The 15,712-nt window shown below is 58.1% G+C and overlaps 2 protein-coding genes across 12 annotated transcripts in view; one reads left to right on the top strand and one right to left on the bottom strand.

Annotated features, from left to right (window-relative positions):
* The window catches only part of PI4KB (phosphatidylinositol 4-kinase beta), a 33,279-nt gene extending 26,158 nt beyond the window's left edge, over positions 1-7,121 (top strand). For 3 of the 5 annotated variants that reach the window (XM_058660255.1, XM_058660256.1, XM_036494503.2), the window contains 4 exons: positions 4,795-4,927; positions 5,191-5,311; positions 5,937-5,999; positions 6,342-7,121. In XM_058660255.1, coding sequence (XP_058516238.1) covers positions 4,795-4,927; positions 5,191-5,311; positions 5,937-5,999; positions 6,342-6,523 — 499 coding nt within the window. In that variant the 3' untranslated portion in view covers positions 6,524-7,121. The remainder of the gene's footprint in view (positions 1-4,794; positions 4,928-5,190; positions 5,312-5,936; positions 6,000-6,341) is intronic. The other 2 variants (XM_004588887.3, XM_004588886.4) reach the window with 1 other exon arrangement.
* Positions 7,122-7,336: 215 nt separating this feature from the next.
* ZNF687 (zinc finger protein 687) overlaps positions 7,337-15,712 on the bottom strand; it is a 9,041-nt gene continuing 665 nt past the window's right edge. Inside the window, exons 1-9 of one of the 7 annotated variants that reach the window (XM_058660248.1) lie at positions 15,423-15,549; positions 10,585-12,674; positions 10,257-10,435; positions 9,796-9,972; positions 9,523-9,685; positions 9,076-9,405; positions 8,882-8,994; positions 8,551-8,692; positions 7,337-8,453 (exon numbers count right to left, since the gene is read on the bottom strand). In XM_058660248.1, coding sequence (XP_058516231.1) covers positions 7,953-8,453; positions 8,551-8,692; positions 8,882-8,994; positions 9,076-9,405; positions 9,523-9,685; positions 9,796-9,972; positions 10,257-10,435; positions 10,585-12,654 — 3,675 coding nt within the window. In that variant the 5' untranslated portion in view covers positions 12,655-12,674; positions 15,423-15,549 and the 3' untranslated portion in view covers positions 7,337-7,952. The other 6 variants (XM_058660249.1, XM_058660251.1, XM_058660253.1 and 3 more) reach the window with 6 other exon arrangements.

Genomic DNA, 15,712 nt, shown 5'->3' with positions numbered 1-15,712 from the left:
ATTTCTGTTAACACCACATGAGGAACAGACATTTGGCTTAGCAGTTGATAGGGGCTGGTGTTCTGGCATAGCAAGCAAAGCCACCACCTGTAATGCAATATCCTGTATAGACAGTGGATATCATGGCCTGGCTGCTTCCACTTCTGATCCAGTTCTGTGCTGATGGCCTGGGAAAGCAGCAGAGGATGGCCCAAGTACTTGAACCCCTGCACTCACATGGGAAACCTAGAAGAACTTGCTAGCTCCTGTAGCCAGTGGATGGAAGAATTTCTCTGTCTCCCTCTTTTCTTTTTTTTTTTTATTTATTTTTATTTATTTTTATTTTTTTTAATTTTTTTTTTTTAAAGATTTTATTATTATTGGAAAACCGGATATACAGAGAGGAGGAGAGACAGAGAGGAAGATCTTCCATCTGATGTTTCACTACCCACGTGAGCTGCAACGGGCCGGTGCGCGCCGATCCGAAGCCGGGAACCAGGAACCTCTTCCGGGTCTCCCACGTGGGTGCAGTGTCCCAATGCATTGGGCCATCCTCGACTGCTTTCCCAGGCCACAAGCAGGGAGCTGGATGGGAAGTGGAGCTGCCAGGATTAGAACCGGCGCCCATATGGGATCCCAGGGCGTTCAAGGCGAGGACTTTAGCCGCTAGGCCATGCCGCTGGGTCTTTTTTTTTTTTAATAAGATTTATTTATTTATTTTTATTGGAAAGTCAGTCATACAGAGAAAAAAAGAGACAGAGAGAAAGATCTTCCATCACTGGTTCACTGCCCAAGCAGCCACAACAGCCAAAACCAGGAGCTGGGAGCTGCTTTTGGGTTTCCCAAGTGGGTGCAGGGTCCCAAGGCTTTGGGCCATTCTCAGCTGCTTTCCCAGGCCACAAACAGGGAGCTGGAAGGGAAATGGAGCAGCTGGAACACAAACTAGTGCTCATGTGGGATCCCAGCACATGCAAGGCGAGGACTTTAGCCAGTAGGCTACCATGCTGGGGCCATTCTCTGTCTCTTTTTCCCTATCTCTATAACTGTGACTTTTAAGTAAGTAAATAAATCTGTAAAAATTAAAGAATGACAGGCTTGCTGCATCTTCTGTTGCAGTTCATGGGTTCAGTCCCCAGTTCTGGCTCTTGCCTTCGGCTTGCTGCTAATGTGCACCCTGGGAGGCAGCAATGATGACTGAAGTCATTGAGTTCTTGCCACCCACATGGGAGACCAGGTTTTATCCTGGGTCCTGACTTCAGCCTCCATGGCCATTGTGGACACTGAAGGATTAAAACAGCAGATGGAAGTTCTCTCTCTCTACCTTTTCTTTTTCTTAATTTGTGGGCCTGACATGATAGCTTAATGGCTAAATCCTCACCTTCCATACACTGAGATTCCATATGGGTGCTGGTTTGTGTCCCGTCTGCACCACTTCCCTTCCAGCTCCCTGATTGTTCCCTGGGAAAGCAATTGGAGATGGTCTAAAACCTTAGGACCCCAGGCCCGGCGTGATAGCATAGTAGTTAAAGTCCTCACCTTGAACGCACTGGGATCCCACATGGTTACCGGTTCTAATCCCAGTGGCCCTGCTTCCCATCCAGCTCCCTGCTCGTGGCCTGGGAAAGCAGTTGAGGACGGCCCAAAGCCTTGGGACCCTGCGTCCATGTGGGAGACCCAGAAGAGCTCCTGGCTCCTGGCTTCAGATTGGCTCAGCTCCAGCCGTTGCGGCTGCTTGGGGAGTGAACCATTGGACTTAAGATCTTCCTCTCTGTCTCTCCTCCTCTCTGTATAATCTGCCTTTCCAATAAAAATAAATAAATCTTAAAAAAAAAAAAAAAAAAAAACCTTCGGACCCTGTACCTACTTGGAAGACACAGAAGAAGCTCCTGGCTTCGGATCAGCTCAGCTCGGACCATTGCAGTCACTTGACGGAGTGAACCAGCCAATAGAAGATCTTTCTCTCTCTCTGTAAATCTGACTTTCCAATAAAAATAAAATAAATCTTACTATTTATGTATTTGTTTGAAAGAACATCAGAGAGAGAGAATGATCTTTCTTCCATTTTTTGGTTCACTTTGCAAATGACTGCAACAGCCAGGGCAGGACCACTCCAGAGCCAGGAGCCAGGAACCCAGAACCTGGAACCCATCCTGGTCTTAAACTGGTCAGCAGGAGTATGTGGCCCATCTGCTGCTGCTTTGTTTCCCAGAAGCAACTGGGACTTACACTCCCTTAAGGTTTTCCAGCATTACAGGAAGCAGCTTCACCTTCTGTGCCACAATGTCTCTCTGCCTTTAAAAAATAGTAGTAACAACATCTTATGACCTTTATACAACCTAAACACACACCCTGGTGAGGCATGTACGTACTAAGGTAATCACACCACCAGGGCCCTGCCCTCTAAGGGTGGCTGCAGACAGCAAGAGCTGTGCCCTGCATGCTCCTGTGAGCAGCACCTCACCTTGGTTATAGGGCAGCTGTCCTTGGAAGGCAGCACAGTGGGCAGTGCTGCCCAAGCTCTCAGGGGCAAGGTGGCCCATGAAGAGCAGCTCAGGAGAAATCTCATGTCTGCGTAATGCCCGCCATGGCTTGACCTTTTTACATTTAAACCAAATGGAAAGCCTGTTAGACAAGGTTTTCTTCCTGAGGGAATTACCAGTCAGGTAGTACTTAATTCCAGTCATTCCACCCTCCGGGCCTACAGGTGGACCAGCAGAGCCAAAGGGAAATGTCATTATTCATGGAGAAAACAGTTGGAAGCTTCAGAATGTCCCTGCCGAGTAAGGATATGGAACCCAGGAGCCTAGGCCTCAGCTGGAGTGAGCCAACGAGCAGCTGAAACAGTGCGCATCTGGCTTCAGGGCCTTCCATTAAGAAACCAACAGACTTGGAAGACGAGTCTGTCCTTAAAAGGGTGGTATGAGCGGGGATCTACCTAATAAATAGTTCATTCCACAACAAAGAATGGATGTGGTGTGGCCATGAGTGGAATCAGTCACTAGAAGGAAGGGACAACAGTGGATGGGGCCCTAAGCTAGGAGCAGGTTTTGTTGTGTTGTTTTGTTATTGATTTGACTTTAAAGGCAGAGACAAACAGATCTTCCATACACTGGTTCACTCTCCAAACACCTGCAATGGCTGGGACTGAGCCAGGCTGAAGCTGTGAGCCCAGAACTGTGGCTCTTCCCTATAGGTGGCAGGGAACCAAGTACCTGTCATGACTGCTGCTGCCCAGGGTACGTTAGCAGCAGACTGGCATGGAATGTGGAGCCAGAACTCAAGCCCAGACACTGCACTGTGGGATGTGGGCATCTCAAACAGTGTCTTAACCCTGTGCTAGACCATTCAATCCAGGTCAGCCATGTGAGTCACAGTAAGATGATTAATTACTTGAGTCATTAACACTTCTCAGGGTCTGCCTCCACAGGAAGCTTGAATCAGAAGTCTGAGCCAGGGATCAGACGGGTGCTCCGGTGTGGGGCCTGGGCGTCTCCACCTCTGTCTCCGCCCCCAAGCCTGGAAGCAGGTCTCCGGATCTCTGCCTGCTTCACATTGAGTCCCAAATGGCTTTTCTACCAGAGCTGACTCCATCCATTAGAAAAAAAGAGACTTCCCTTCACTACCCTGGGGACCCTGGGCAAACTAGTCCCTTCCCCTCTCAGCCAACGCTTCCTCCTCACCTGTAAAGTGAGAGTGAACTGACATCTCCCAGAACCTCGCGGCTCCCAACACTGGCCCTGTCACTAAACCCTTCATATTTCCTCAGAGGAAAGGTCTCTGGTGGCACTGTTTTTTCACTTGGTCCATCCCAGCAGCCCCAGAGAAGGTGGCCCTCAACAGAGTCACTTTGACACCCAGGTCAGTCATGCTGCATGGGCCAGGACTTACCTATATAGCTTGTGCATTGTTCTTTGTATGGGTAGCTCCTATGGGGACCACATAGAGCTGGAGTCTATCCCAGCACTGTCTCCCACAGCTGGTCTGCCACACCTCCCTCCTCACGATGTTACATGAGGGACTGAAAACTGTCTCGTTGAAGTCCTGATGCACAGTTACCTTGAGAGCCCACTCGGTCTGTTTGTCTCTGGTTCCTGCTTCCTGCTAACAGAGCTGTGATGTGTAAGGGACTGACAGGAGTTCAAGTAACATGCAGGTAGAGGTAGGCTTCCCGCCGAGCGGAGGGCACAGCCTCTGGGACAGCTGTTGGGGCCTCAGAGATTTCCTTTCCTTTCTGGACTCTAATTTCAGTTTTTTGTTGTTGTTGTTTCTATTTTTCATTTATTTATTTTTCTAAAGCTCTGGATTCTCTACTAGATCATTTTGGGTACTTGAAATGTGGTGGAGGGGGGAGTTGTTTGTTTTGTTTTTAAGATTTCTTTTTATTGGAAAGGCAGATTTAGAGAGAAGAGACAAAAATCTTCCACCTGCTGGTTCACTCCTCAGTGGCTACAATGGCTGGAGCGAGTTGACCAGAAGCCAGCAGCAGCTTCAAGTTTCCCACATGGGTGTAGGCTCCCAAGACTTTGGGCCATCCTCTGCTGCTCTCCCATAAACAAAGAGCTAAATGGGATGTGGAGCAACCAGAACAGGAACCAGTGCCCATATGGGATCCCAACACTTGCCAGCAAAGGTCTACCCAGTTGACCCATCATACCAGTCCCATGATGTTTTCTTCCTGCCTTTTTACTGCTGACTTTAGTAGGTCCTAGGAACCGGACTCAGAGCTGCAGGAAACATGGCTGGTAGCCATCCTGCTGGTATCATGAGGCCCCGGTGAGACTCACTGCCGTCTCCTCCTCCCCCCTCCCTCCTCAGACACAACGGGAACATCCTCTTGGACGCAGAAGGCCACATAATCCACATCGATTTTGGCTTCATCCTTTCCAGCTCGCCCCGAAACCTGGGCTTTGAGACATCAGCCTTTAAGCTGACCACCGAGTTTGTGGATGTGAGTCAAGAAGAGGTGTCCCTGCATTTCTCCGTGCTGGGAAGGGGAAACATGGCAGGCTCAATGGCACCAGAATGGCTGCCGGTCAGAATGAAGCAGGGTTTCTTGAGAGCCTCCTGCCTGACAAGGAAGTGGGGAAGTAACAAAGTTGGGCGTGATCACCCCAAGGAAAGGAAGGAAGAGTTCTGGCAGGCATTGGGGCACAAACAGGGCCCATCCCCAGCACTAGGCCCCTTGCACACACAACTCTCCTCCCTATCCAGGTGATGGGCGGGCTGGATGGAGACATGTTCAACTACTACAAGATGCTGATGCTGCAAGGGCTGATCGCTGCCCGCAAGCACATGGACAAGGTGGTGCAGATCGTGGAGATCATGCAGCAAGGTGGGGATGGGGAGAGGCCGGCCACCTGCGGTGCTGTGGGCTCCTGCCTAGTTGGGGCCCTGAAGTGCAGGACTTGACAAGGGGCTGCGGGCGGGGCTGCCAGCTGGGATCCAGTGCCTTGTCTCCTTCAGGCTGCTCCTCTGACCCAGAACTGGGTCTGGGGGACAGTGGGGAACAGGCAGCAGCAGCTGCCTCTTGGCCTCGCCTGGGAGAGAATAGTCCCTTTGCAGCCTCCTGTGCCCCCTGTCCTGTGTCCACCTCTGCATTTGTTTCTCCCATCACTGTCTCCTTCCCAGCTCAGGTGTCTCTAGTGTCCCTCCGCCACTCCCCCATGCCTCATTCCCTCCAACCTGACTGCCCTGGCCTCATCACCCTTCCCCTCTCCCCAGGCCTCACTTCAGCCCTAACTGCCTTGGCCTCACCCTTCACCCCCTCTGCTCCCATCTTGCCTTTCTCTTCCTCCTCTGCGCTGCCTCCTCGCCTTCCCATCTGATCTTTGGCCTAGGAACCCTTCCTCTCCCTGTCCCTGGGCCCTTGTCTTTACCCCACCCGCCAAGGCTCCAGATGGACCTGGACCTGAGCAGCCAGTCTCCCCCTCCTCCCCATCCCTGCCCCCACCCCACAGGTTGTCGCCGTTACTCAGGAGCAGCCCCGTCTGGCCCCGTGAGGACGGTGGCCCAGGTCATCTGTGAGTGTCAGACGTAGCATAGGAGGCAGAGGCCTGCAACCAGATAAGTGTCCAGCGCAGGGCCCATTCCCCAGAGCCTCCCAACCTTCCCCCCAGCCCTCACTGGGGAAAGATGTCCCCTGTATGCCTGTGTGCCCCCACCATCACAGAGGGCTTAGCCTGGAATGAAGATGGGCTCACAACAGGGCCTTTCACCAATTCCTTCTCCCTGTCTGCCCAAGCAGAACTGCATCCACTGTCAGGGCTTTTGAAGGCGGGAGGAAGGGGCACTGCAGCCACCCGGGGGGCTCACTTCCTCCCCACTGGCCTCCCACAACCCTGAATACCCACTGCCTCCCCCAGGTTCTCAGCTGCCTTGCTTCCATGGCTCCAGCACCATCCGCAACCTCAAGGAGAGGTTCCACATGAGCATGACCGAGGAGCAGCTCCAGCTGCTGGTGGAGCAGATGGTGGATGGCAGCATGCGTTCCATCACTACCAAACTCTATGATGGCTTCCAGTACCTCACCAACGGCATCATGTGACACTATGAGGGGGCCGGGCACCCTCCCCATGAGGACCGTTTGAGAAACCCCACTACCCATCCACTCGAGAGAAACAAAGGCAAGAAATACAAAGGATCATGTGGTAACCGTGAGAGCTTGCCAGCAGGGTGGGAGAACCAGCCCCAGGGTGCAGACTCGCCAGGGCTCTGGCTGCCCAGCTGTCAGTATTACCACCTGATGGGCTCCAGGACTCACAGCCCACCAGAGCACAGACTGACGCTCCCTTGTGAGGGACCCCTTCCACTCCATCCCTCGGTCCCAGGAAAGGAGGGAGGAGTAGGTTCTTGGTTCTTGGTACTTGATTCTGTGGTTGGCCTTTGGCCATGCTGCTGCCCGTCTGTCCCTCCCAGGACTGGTTCCAGGCGAGTTCTCTTCCGTAGTCTCTGCCATGGAGCCCCGCACTTGCTGAGGTTCCCCAGCACGGGGGTGAGGAAGGGAATTACCACAACCCCTCCAGTGTATTGAGGGTATTGGCCTAGCTGTGGTTCCTTCCCCTGATCCCTTCCCCACACCCAGGGAAACTGCTCTCAATTTTTTATTTTTGATTTTTGTTTGAAATAAAGTCCTTACTTAGCCACCTGTGTCCTTTGTGAATTGGGTTTTGAGGGCAGGAGGGTCACAAGAGAACAGATACGTCAATGCCTGAGACAGGAGGTGGTACACACAGCTGGAAGACCTTTTCTTGTGTCCTGGTCCAAGCCACCTTGCGAAGCATGGTCCCCCGGTGCTGGCTGTCCCCTGCCCCTGCAGCCCATGCTATCTGAGTCACAACAAGGATAGCCTGGATGGGGATTCCACCATGAGCAGTTTTAATGGTCCAGCTCGCTCCCTCCAGTTTCTCCCACTGTTAGTATTATTATTACTACAAGAATAAAGCATTCCTGAGAGCCTGTCCCCTCCTCTCCCTTGGCCTCCCCAACAGGACTCATTCCCACCAACACCCCCTCCCTGCAATTTCTGGGGGAAAAATACAAGTGAAAGGCACTGCAGGAGTCAGGGGCTTGAGTTCCAGGGAGTGGGGCAGAAGGGGCTAGGACGTGGCCCAATAAAGGACCACTGCAGTCTGTCCTAAGGAGTCCACTGGGGTGTCAAGACACCCCTCCCCCGGCCCTACCCTGAGCCCACCCTCCACCGCCACTTCTCACTGGCGGTCTGCAGCAGGGGCATTAGTGTCGGGTTCAGAAAGGAGGCATGGCAGGCCACTCATCTAACAGACCAAACCCCAAGGGCTTGGGGAGGGGGGCTGCACACAACTATAACCCTCAAAAGCTTTCCCAAGAGGAGAGGAAATGGACAAAGTGTGAATGTTAATGGAACACCCCGGTCCAGGGACCAGGTGGCAGCAGCAGTGAAACCCAGGCTCCCGGCACAGATGGGGCAGTGAGCAGTCCCAGGCTTGGCTTGGGGCTTAGTTGTCCCCACTGCCCCCCTGCCGTGCCCTGATGAAGGCCATGCCATGGGTGCGGAAATGGGTCTTGAGGTTGAGCGGGCTGTCACAGCTCTTGCCACAGACCTTACAGGTCAGTGGGCCTCCAGAGGTGGCCAGTGGGGAGTCCCCACCCTCTGGGTCAGACCTTGCCGGAAGGGGGGCCTCCTCTTCCCCCTCCCCAAGCCCCAGGGCGCCTGCTCTCCCCACACCCCGTCTCTTTTTGTGGCTGATGAAGCGATGGCGGCTCAGAGAGCCAGGAGAGGCAAAGCACAGGCCGCAGTCGAGGCACTGCTGGGCACCGCCATCCACCCTCAGGCCTGCCAGCAGGTTCGGTTCCGTCACCGAGCCACTGCTCCCATAACGCAGCAGACCATGGCCTCCCGACCCAGGGCCACTCCTGGGGGACTTGGCAGGAGGTGTTGTGCTGTCAGGCTCCTCACTGCACGAGTCAGAAGACTGGCGGCGCTTCCGTGCTGGCCCCTGGAGCAGGGCAGAAGAAATGGCATCACCATCAGCCTCATGGCCCTGGCAGTCTCCCACTTCCATGTCCCTAACAGCAGGTCGAGCCTCTGCCTACCTGGGCTCTGGCACCAGGGCCCCGAGCCAAGGCATTCCCTCGGCCGGGGGACTGGGCCCCAAGCGGCAGGCCATGCCGCACCTGGACGTGCTTCTCCAAGATCAGGCGGCTGCTGAAGGTGCGCTTGCCCTCTGTGCAATACCTGCAGGGCAGGAAGAGTGAGCAGCAGGGTGGCAGTGCCCAGCTCAAGGCCAAGACCACAGCCAGGAGGAGCAGGAGCTACCAGAACAGAGGTCAGGCTCACAGGTAAGCAAAGGGGTGCCCCTGGGGTCTGCAGGGGACACACCTACTGGGTAGAAAGGGTGGACGGAATGGGGTGGGCAAGGATTACCTGCAAGGATACACTCTCTTGATGCCCTCATGGTTGACCCTGACATGGCGCCTCAGACTGGGGGCGGAGCAGAAGGAGCGCTCACACAGGCGGCAGGGAAACTTCTTCACCGACTAGGAGAGCAGTGGGTGGGAACTTCAGTGCCTGGCAATGGGTACAGCCTGCCTGTACCCACCCACTGCTCACCTGCTCACCTTGCCATGCTCCTTCTTCATGTGCGCCACGTATTCATCCCGCTCGGGGAACCAGGAGTGACAGAGGCCACAGGTCCAGCCACCGGGCCCGCCGCCGCCTCCCTTGACACCTTTGCTGCCCAGCTCCCGCCGGGGTCGTTTGGTTGAGCGGGGTGGCTCCGGGGAGCTGGGCACCTCCTCCTCTTCGGAAGATGAAGAGGACTCCTCTGTGGCCGCCGCTGCCCCTCCCTGAGACACAGCCAGCTCCTCGGGCTCAGGCTTGGGGGTTAGGAGTGCACCCCCAGTTCCCTTCCCTGCAGTCTCCTCCACACGTCCAGACTGATGAGTGTTCTGTCAAGAAGGAGATACTGGGGAGGACTGCTGTGGGGCGGCCTTGGCTCTCCCATAGCCCCCCACTTTCAGGGCTCTAGGACTGCTAAGTCCCTGCCTGCCTCCCCATGCTTCTACCTTGAGATGTTCCAGCATGGTCCGCTTTTGGGCAAAGAGCAGAGGACAAGATGGGCACTTGAAGACACTGACGCGCTGGGGCAGCAGGTGCTGGTCGAAGTGCGAGGACAGGAGGGGCTTGTGGGTGAAGACCGTGTCACACATGGCGCACTTATAGATGAGCCTGTAGACAGGAAGGGTGGTGTGCCCCTCAGGCAGAGCTGGCTACCACTCCACCCCTAGTCTGCCCTCCAGCCCTGGCCCCCCTTCTCAGACATCCAGCCCAAGTCTCACTTGGCCTGCTGGGAAAGGAAGCTGGGGTGCTGGGAGTAGAGATGGGCATGGGCGCTGGGTCCAGACTTGAAGGCCATGGGGCAGATGGGGCACTTGTGGAAAACCTCGCAGTGCGACGCCTGGATGTGAGACTTGATGGAGTTCACACCCCCAAACACCACTGCACAGCTGGGGCACCTGGGGGAGGAAGCAGGAGGCACCATGGCGAGGCAGCAGAGGGCATCTCCATACCACCCCCCACAACGTTGGTCCTCCAGGAAATGGGGACCAGGGAGTGGCCGCAAAGGCCCAGGCCAAGGAGGTGGCCCCACTACCCATCGTCCCTGTGGGGAACAACACAAGACAGAGACAGGAGAACATGGGCTCTCCCTGTGCGGCCAGCTAGCAAGCTGGGGCTGGGAAAAACAAGACCCACATGGGGCCGAGGAGATACAGGGCAGGAGAGGAAGAGCAGGCAGCACCTGTATCCTACACGGCGGGAGAAATGCAGACAGGCCTCGCGGAGGTGGGCCTGAAAATTGGCTTGCAGGAAGTTGCCCCCACACTCAGGACAGACATGGGGGGCTCGGTTCTTGTGCACACGCTGATGGGCGCTGAAGCTGCAGCGATTGGGCAGCATCATAGGACAGCTGGGGCACACCTGTCAAGGGGGTGAAGCACAGCAGGTCAGGGGGTTGAAGGCTGTCCCCCCCCCCGACTTTCCCTAGCAAAGTCCCCAGTAGCTTCCTAGATTCCTGTCCCCAACAGCACCTGGCTAGTCCTCTCCCCGCTCACCTCAACCCAACTCACATTGCTGGTGGCCCCAGGAGCAGGGGGCCCAAGCTGCTGGAAGTGGGCTGCCATGCCAGCCTTGTCCCGGCACTGCTCCTTACACTCCAGGCAGCGGAAGCACGTGTACGCGGAGGTGGCGGGGACAGTGGGAGGCTCTGTTGAGAGTGGCAGCACCGGGGGCTCAGCGACAGCTGCAGTTACGGCAGAGGCAATAGCCCCCTCGCCCTTAGCCAAGGCGGGCAAGGCCAGAGGTCCAGGGGCGGGTGGGACAGCCACAGGGAGCAGGGGCGTGATGTCTGGCTGCCCCACCATCTGGTCGAGGGCTACGGGCCTCATGACCAGATGTGAGCACTGCATGACGAGCCCCTTGTCCTTGTGCTCGCGGGCATGGAGGAGCAGGCTGCACTTGTTGAAGAAGACCAGGCGGCGGGCACAGTGGTTGCAGGTGACCTCGATGCGCATGCTGCGGCGGTCATAGTGGCGGGCCAGGCTCTTCTCCAGGGAGAAGGCGTCCCCACACTCGAGGCAGCGGTAGCCTGTGGGAGGCAGGGCCAGCCCAGCCTCAGCCGGTGGGCTCAGGTTTGGCCGGTAGGCAGGCAGCAGGTTCTTGCTGTTGAGGATCTTGTTGAAGGCTTCCACCAGGCTGGACTGGGTCCGGGAGATGACCGTGCCGCCCCCACTCCCGGGCACCGGCTTAGAAGGCTGCACCATCACCACTGAGGCACCGTTTACCTTCTGGCCCCCAGCGCCCAGTCCCGCCCGGCCCTCAGCCTTGGGTAGGGCTTGGGGCACCAGGCCAAGCACATTCTTAGCCACAGTCTTGGGACTAGTGGCCGCTCCCCCAGGCAGGACCACGGCCTTGCGGGCCACGCTGGCGGCCATGAGCATGGCGGTGCTGGCATTCTGGATGGTGGCCACGGGCAGCACGGTGCCCTTCAGCCTCGTGCCATCCCCCAGCTGTACACTCACCACCTTTGGCCCTTCGGCAGGGGTCGGGGTGGCGGGGGATAGCTTCAGGAGGCCAGCTTCAGCCACAAAGGCCCCTTCAGCTGGGGGCCCGGGAGGATCAGGGTCAGAGGGGACCCGGGTGACAGTCCTTGTGATATTTCCGCAGGATGTTTTAATGGTCTTGATCCGCACCTTGAGGGGCCGGGAAGAGTTCGAGGAGCCAGGAGAGTCATTGCTGTCCTCGTCCGCAGCTTCAGCTCCACTGGAGGCACTCTGGGGGCTTCCAGGAGACTTGTCCTCCTGCCCCCCTTCTTCCTTCAGGGGCTTCCGAGTGGGCGCTTTGGGGGAAGTGAGAGGGCTCTGGTGCCCTGGAGACTGCTTGAAGAAGGACCCACCAGTGACCTGCGGAGGCGAGGCACTGGCAGGGATGGCCGTGGCCTCGGGGCTGGAGCCTGGGCCTCTCTGAGCAAGGACCTGGGGGTGCTGGGGGCTTCCCGGCTTCAAGGTCCCCAGCAGGCCAGGTCCATTCTCAGGGACCAACTCAAAGGCAGAGGGGAAAGGGGGCGGGCTCATGGCCCCCTCCCGAGGTGGGGAAGGCGCAGAGGGAGGCAGGGGATCCGGATGCTTCTCGGGCTCAGGCCCGAAATGGGCAAACAGGTCCAAGGAAGCTTTGCCTTCCATAGTTTTCTCTTTCCAGGCACCCCCACTGGGAGGAGCTGGAGAGTGGGGGGTTCCTGGAAGGGAGGGCTCGGGGCCCCCAAAGCCATTCTGCAGCAGCCGAGGTCCTACAGGGCCATCCCTGGTGACACCACCAGGCCACACCCCTTCCACTCCGGAACCCCCAGCCAGGTTCTCAGACTGCTCAGGACATCCCGTGTTCTTGACAATGACACTGACAGTGGAGATGTCCGATGGTGGCAGGCCATGGTCAGAGGCCTGGGCTGGAACGGCAGGGTCAGGCCCAGCAGCAGCCACTGCTTTGTCCTCAGAGTCACCTCCCTCACTGGCTTCCGGCTTCCCAGGGCCACCTGGCCCCTCATTTTCCTCTGGCCCAGAGTGGATAGCTTCATTTGCATCAATGTCAGGGATGTCAAAGGCAGCAAGGAGATCGTCGAAATCAGGGGTCTTCATGTCCCCCATAGCGGCAGGCCCCAAACCTACTGAAAACAAGGAGAAACTGGAAAGTCTGACATGGAGACCCTGGTGCCCCTCCCAGGCACTGTGTCAGGGCTTATGCTGCCCCCACCGTGCAGTCCTACAACAGCCCAAATCAGGAGTGATGACTTAGTGTGCAATCCCTGGGAGAACTGCTTAGCAGAGAGAGGTGTGGGACAGAGGAACAGAGGGCTCAGAGCAGCCTGGCTGACACCAGTTCCCCACGCCCTGCAGTGGCCGGCTCGGAACCAGCACCCTGACAATGTTGCGCACAGTCACACTCTCCATGGATCTCCCGGGCTCAGCCAGGGGTCTCAAGGCCAGGCACACCACTGGGCAGAGATCTACAGCCAGAACTTTGGCGGCACAGCTCTGTCACAGCCGCTGCTGTGGGGAGAAAACGACATCGCGGCCTTCCTTCCGCTCTCTGGAAGAAGGGACAAGAAATCCACGCGTCACAGAGTTCCTGTGAGCACAGAAGGAAGCTGTGAGCGTTCAGGCCCAGGACGCAACTTATCATTCATTTCGGCTGGGCGTCAGGTCAAGGGGAAGCCGGGAAGGGACAGGAACTGGAACGCTAAAGCAGGGCCAGAGGCGGGGACCATGCAGGGCCTCACTGGTACTGAGAGGTGCACTGGGTCAGGAGGGAGAAATGAGCTCCAGGAAATCGCTCTGAGGACCAAGCATAAGACACAGGAACAAAGGGAGGGGGGGACGGTGACAACAGGCTGGTCACCAAGGGCCCCCACCTAGGCCTCTCCAGGCACAAACACCTGCTCACTCACCTCCCTTCCCAAGGGCTTCTCCCTCCCTCCCCGGCTTGCTCTCTTGCTCACGCAGCACAGCTGCCACCCGGGACTACGCTGCTCCCTCGGGCCTGTCACCTGTGCTCTGTGCTACCGGCCCAGCTCAGCTTACCCCCTAAACCACGCACTGCATCCTTCCCGGTGTCCTTGGCCAACAACTGAGTCCAGGATTTCTTATCCAACCCTCCAACCCAACCCAGCCAGCTGCAAGACCAAAAAAAAAATATATATATATATACATATATATATATATATATATATGAAAATGAATTAAAAAAAAAAAAAGGAAAGGAAAAACCCCACAGGTACATGTGGCACTAAATCAGAGAGGAGGCCCCTGGCAGACCCAGAGGACTGCGGAGCGCTCCCTCCTACCTTCCCTGCCAGGACACAAGCCATTTCCCAGGCCAGTTCTCTCACCTCCATCCAGCCTGCAGACTGTAACTGGAGACAGTCCCAGCAGGTGGCAGCTGGCATGGCTGGGACCAAGGTGGGGGTGGGGGAAGGGTACCAACTCAAGGAAGAAAGGGGAGTGGGAATCTGCCCCCCACACCCTTTCACTTCACAATGTAGCCTCTGGCCTTAAACAAAGCCCTCAGCCCGGGCCTCTGACCTAACCCAGGGCTGGGCTCCCCCTGGCCTGGCTCCCTCTCCACCCACAGAGGCCCTGAGCTCCCTTCCCCTTCTGGGCCTCGGAGGAGTGGGCCGTGGAGACTCAGGAGAAAACACCTGCGAACTCACCTCCTCCTTTGGCTTTCAAGTGACTTAGAGGTCATCTGATAGCCACCACCCGGGGGCTGCAGGCAGCTGGCCGTGCGGCAGCGCTCAAGGCCCCAGCTACTCCCCCACTGGCTGGCCCAGGCCTTGCGGCGGCTGCTCTCTCCCCGCAGTCCACAGGGCCCAAGTCCCGTCTCCTCCCTCCACCCCGCGCGCCTCCAACCCGGTCCTTCCCCAGGGACTAAACAGGAAGAGAACGGAAGGGCCCGGGAGGCCGGTGGGGGGCTCCATTGCCCTTTGCCCGGGCCCAAGGCCTGCTGGGCAGAGCAGGACGAGGGGCCCGGCGGCGATTAGACTGCGGCCAAGCTTGGGCAGCAGGCGGAATTAAGTCCTTGCCATCTGCCGAGCGCTGCTGGAGAGGGGAGCAAGTCTGAGGTTGCGGGGAGGAGGTGGGGCGCGCAGAAGAGAGAAGCCAGACCGGGAAACTGAGGCGCGCAGGTGGGAGGAGGGGGCTTGTGTATGCCGCGACCCCCACCCACACCCCCAAGCTCCTTCCCGGGAGTACGAAAGGCAGGCCGGGCCTCGGCCAGGCCAGGCCCCTTGGGAGCTGCGGCGCAGCACCTCGGGGCCCAGGACCACCACCGCTGCGGCAGCCGGGGTGCAGGCAGTCAGCGGCAGTGGGGCGGCCTCTGCAGCCGCAGCTCGGGCCCCACTCGGACCTGTTCCCCCTCCGCAGCCTCGTCCCCGCGCCCACTTGCAGGAGGCAATGAATCCGCAAGGCGCCCAGAGGGACCCGGCCTGCACCCCCCCGGGACACTGACCTGCACCCAAGTCAGGGGTGCCGGGTCCGCGCCGGCCTGGCCCAGTTCCTCCCGCCCCCACCCCCGGGCAAGCGCGGACACCATTTTGGGTCGCGACATCCCGCAGCCTCCGAGTCCCGAGGCACGCTTCGGGGGGCGCCTTCTCGGGCAGGGGGTGGGAAGGGTGGCGGCAACAGGACTTGGGGGGTCCCCGACCCTCCTTCCTCCTTTACCCGACTAAGGGGGCTGTGCTTTTCAACAAGCTGAGAGTTTTCGCCCATCCGCCCCGGGGCTGGAGGCGGTGTCCGGGCCTTCCAGGGGGCGGCGCGGGGAGGGGGGGTAGTTGACCAAGTGGGGGAGGGGCGGGGGCATCTACCCGCCCCCCCGGGGGGCGGGGCCTAGGGCGGGTATCGAGCGCAGGCACGCTTACTTGTTCCGCTGCTAGCGCGGGCCGAGAGCCAGCAGTCTATCCTGCTCCAGCCGCCGCCGCTGCTGCAGCCACCGCTGCAGCCGCCGCCGCCGCCCTCCCCGCGGCCGCCGCTACTTCCTGCTTCTCTCCGGTCCGGCCTCCCCCGCCCCCCCGCGCCAGCTCCCTCCGCGCTCCGGGTCGGAGATGCCCGCTTTCACACTCGCCATTGGCCGACGTCCACGTCGCTCAGGCCTACGCCCCGCCCAGCCTCGCACTGGGTTGGCCTTAAGGACTGCCGCTCGGAACTATCA

Source organism: Ochotona princeps, chromosome 2 (genome assembly GCF_030435755.1).
Source record: "Ochotona princeps isolate mOchPri1 chromosome 2, mOchPri1.hap1, whole genome shotgun sequence".
Lineage (NCBI taxonomy): Eukaryota > Metazoa > Chordata > Mammalia > Lagomorpha > Ochotonidae > Ochotona > Ochotona princeps.
Note: the sequence above shows the minus strand (reverse complement) of the source record. Positions and strands in the feature narration are given on the sequence as shown.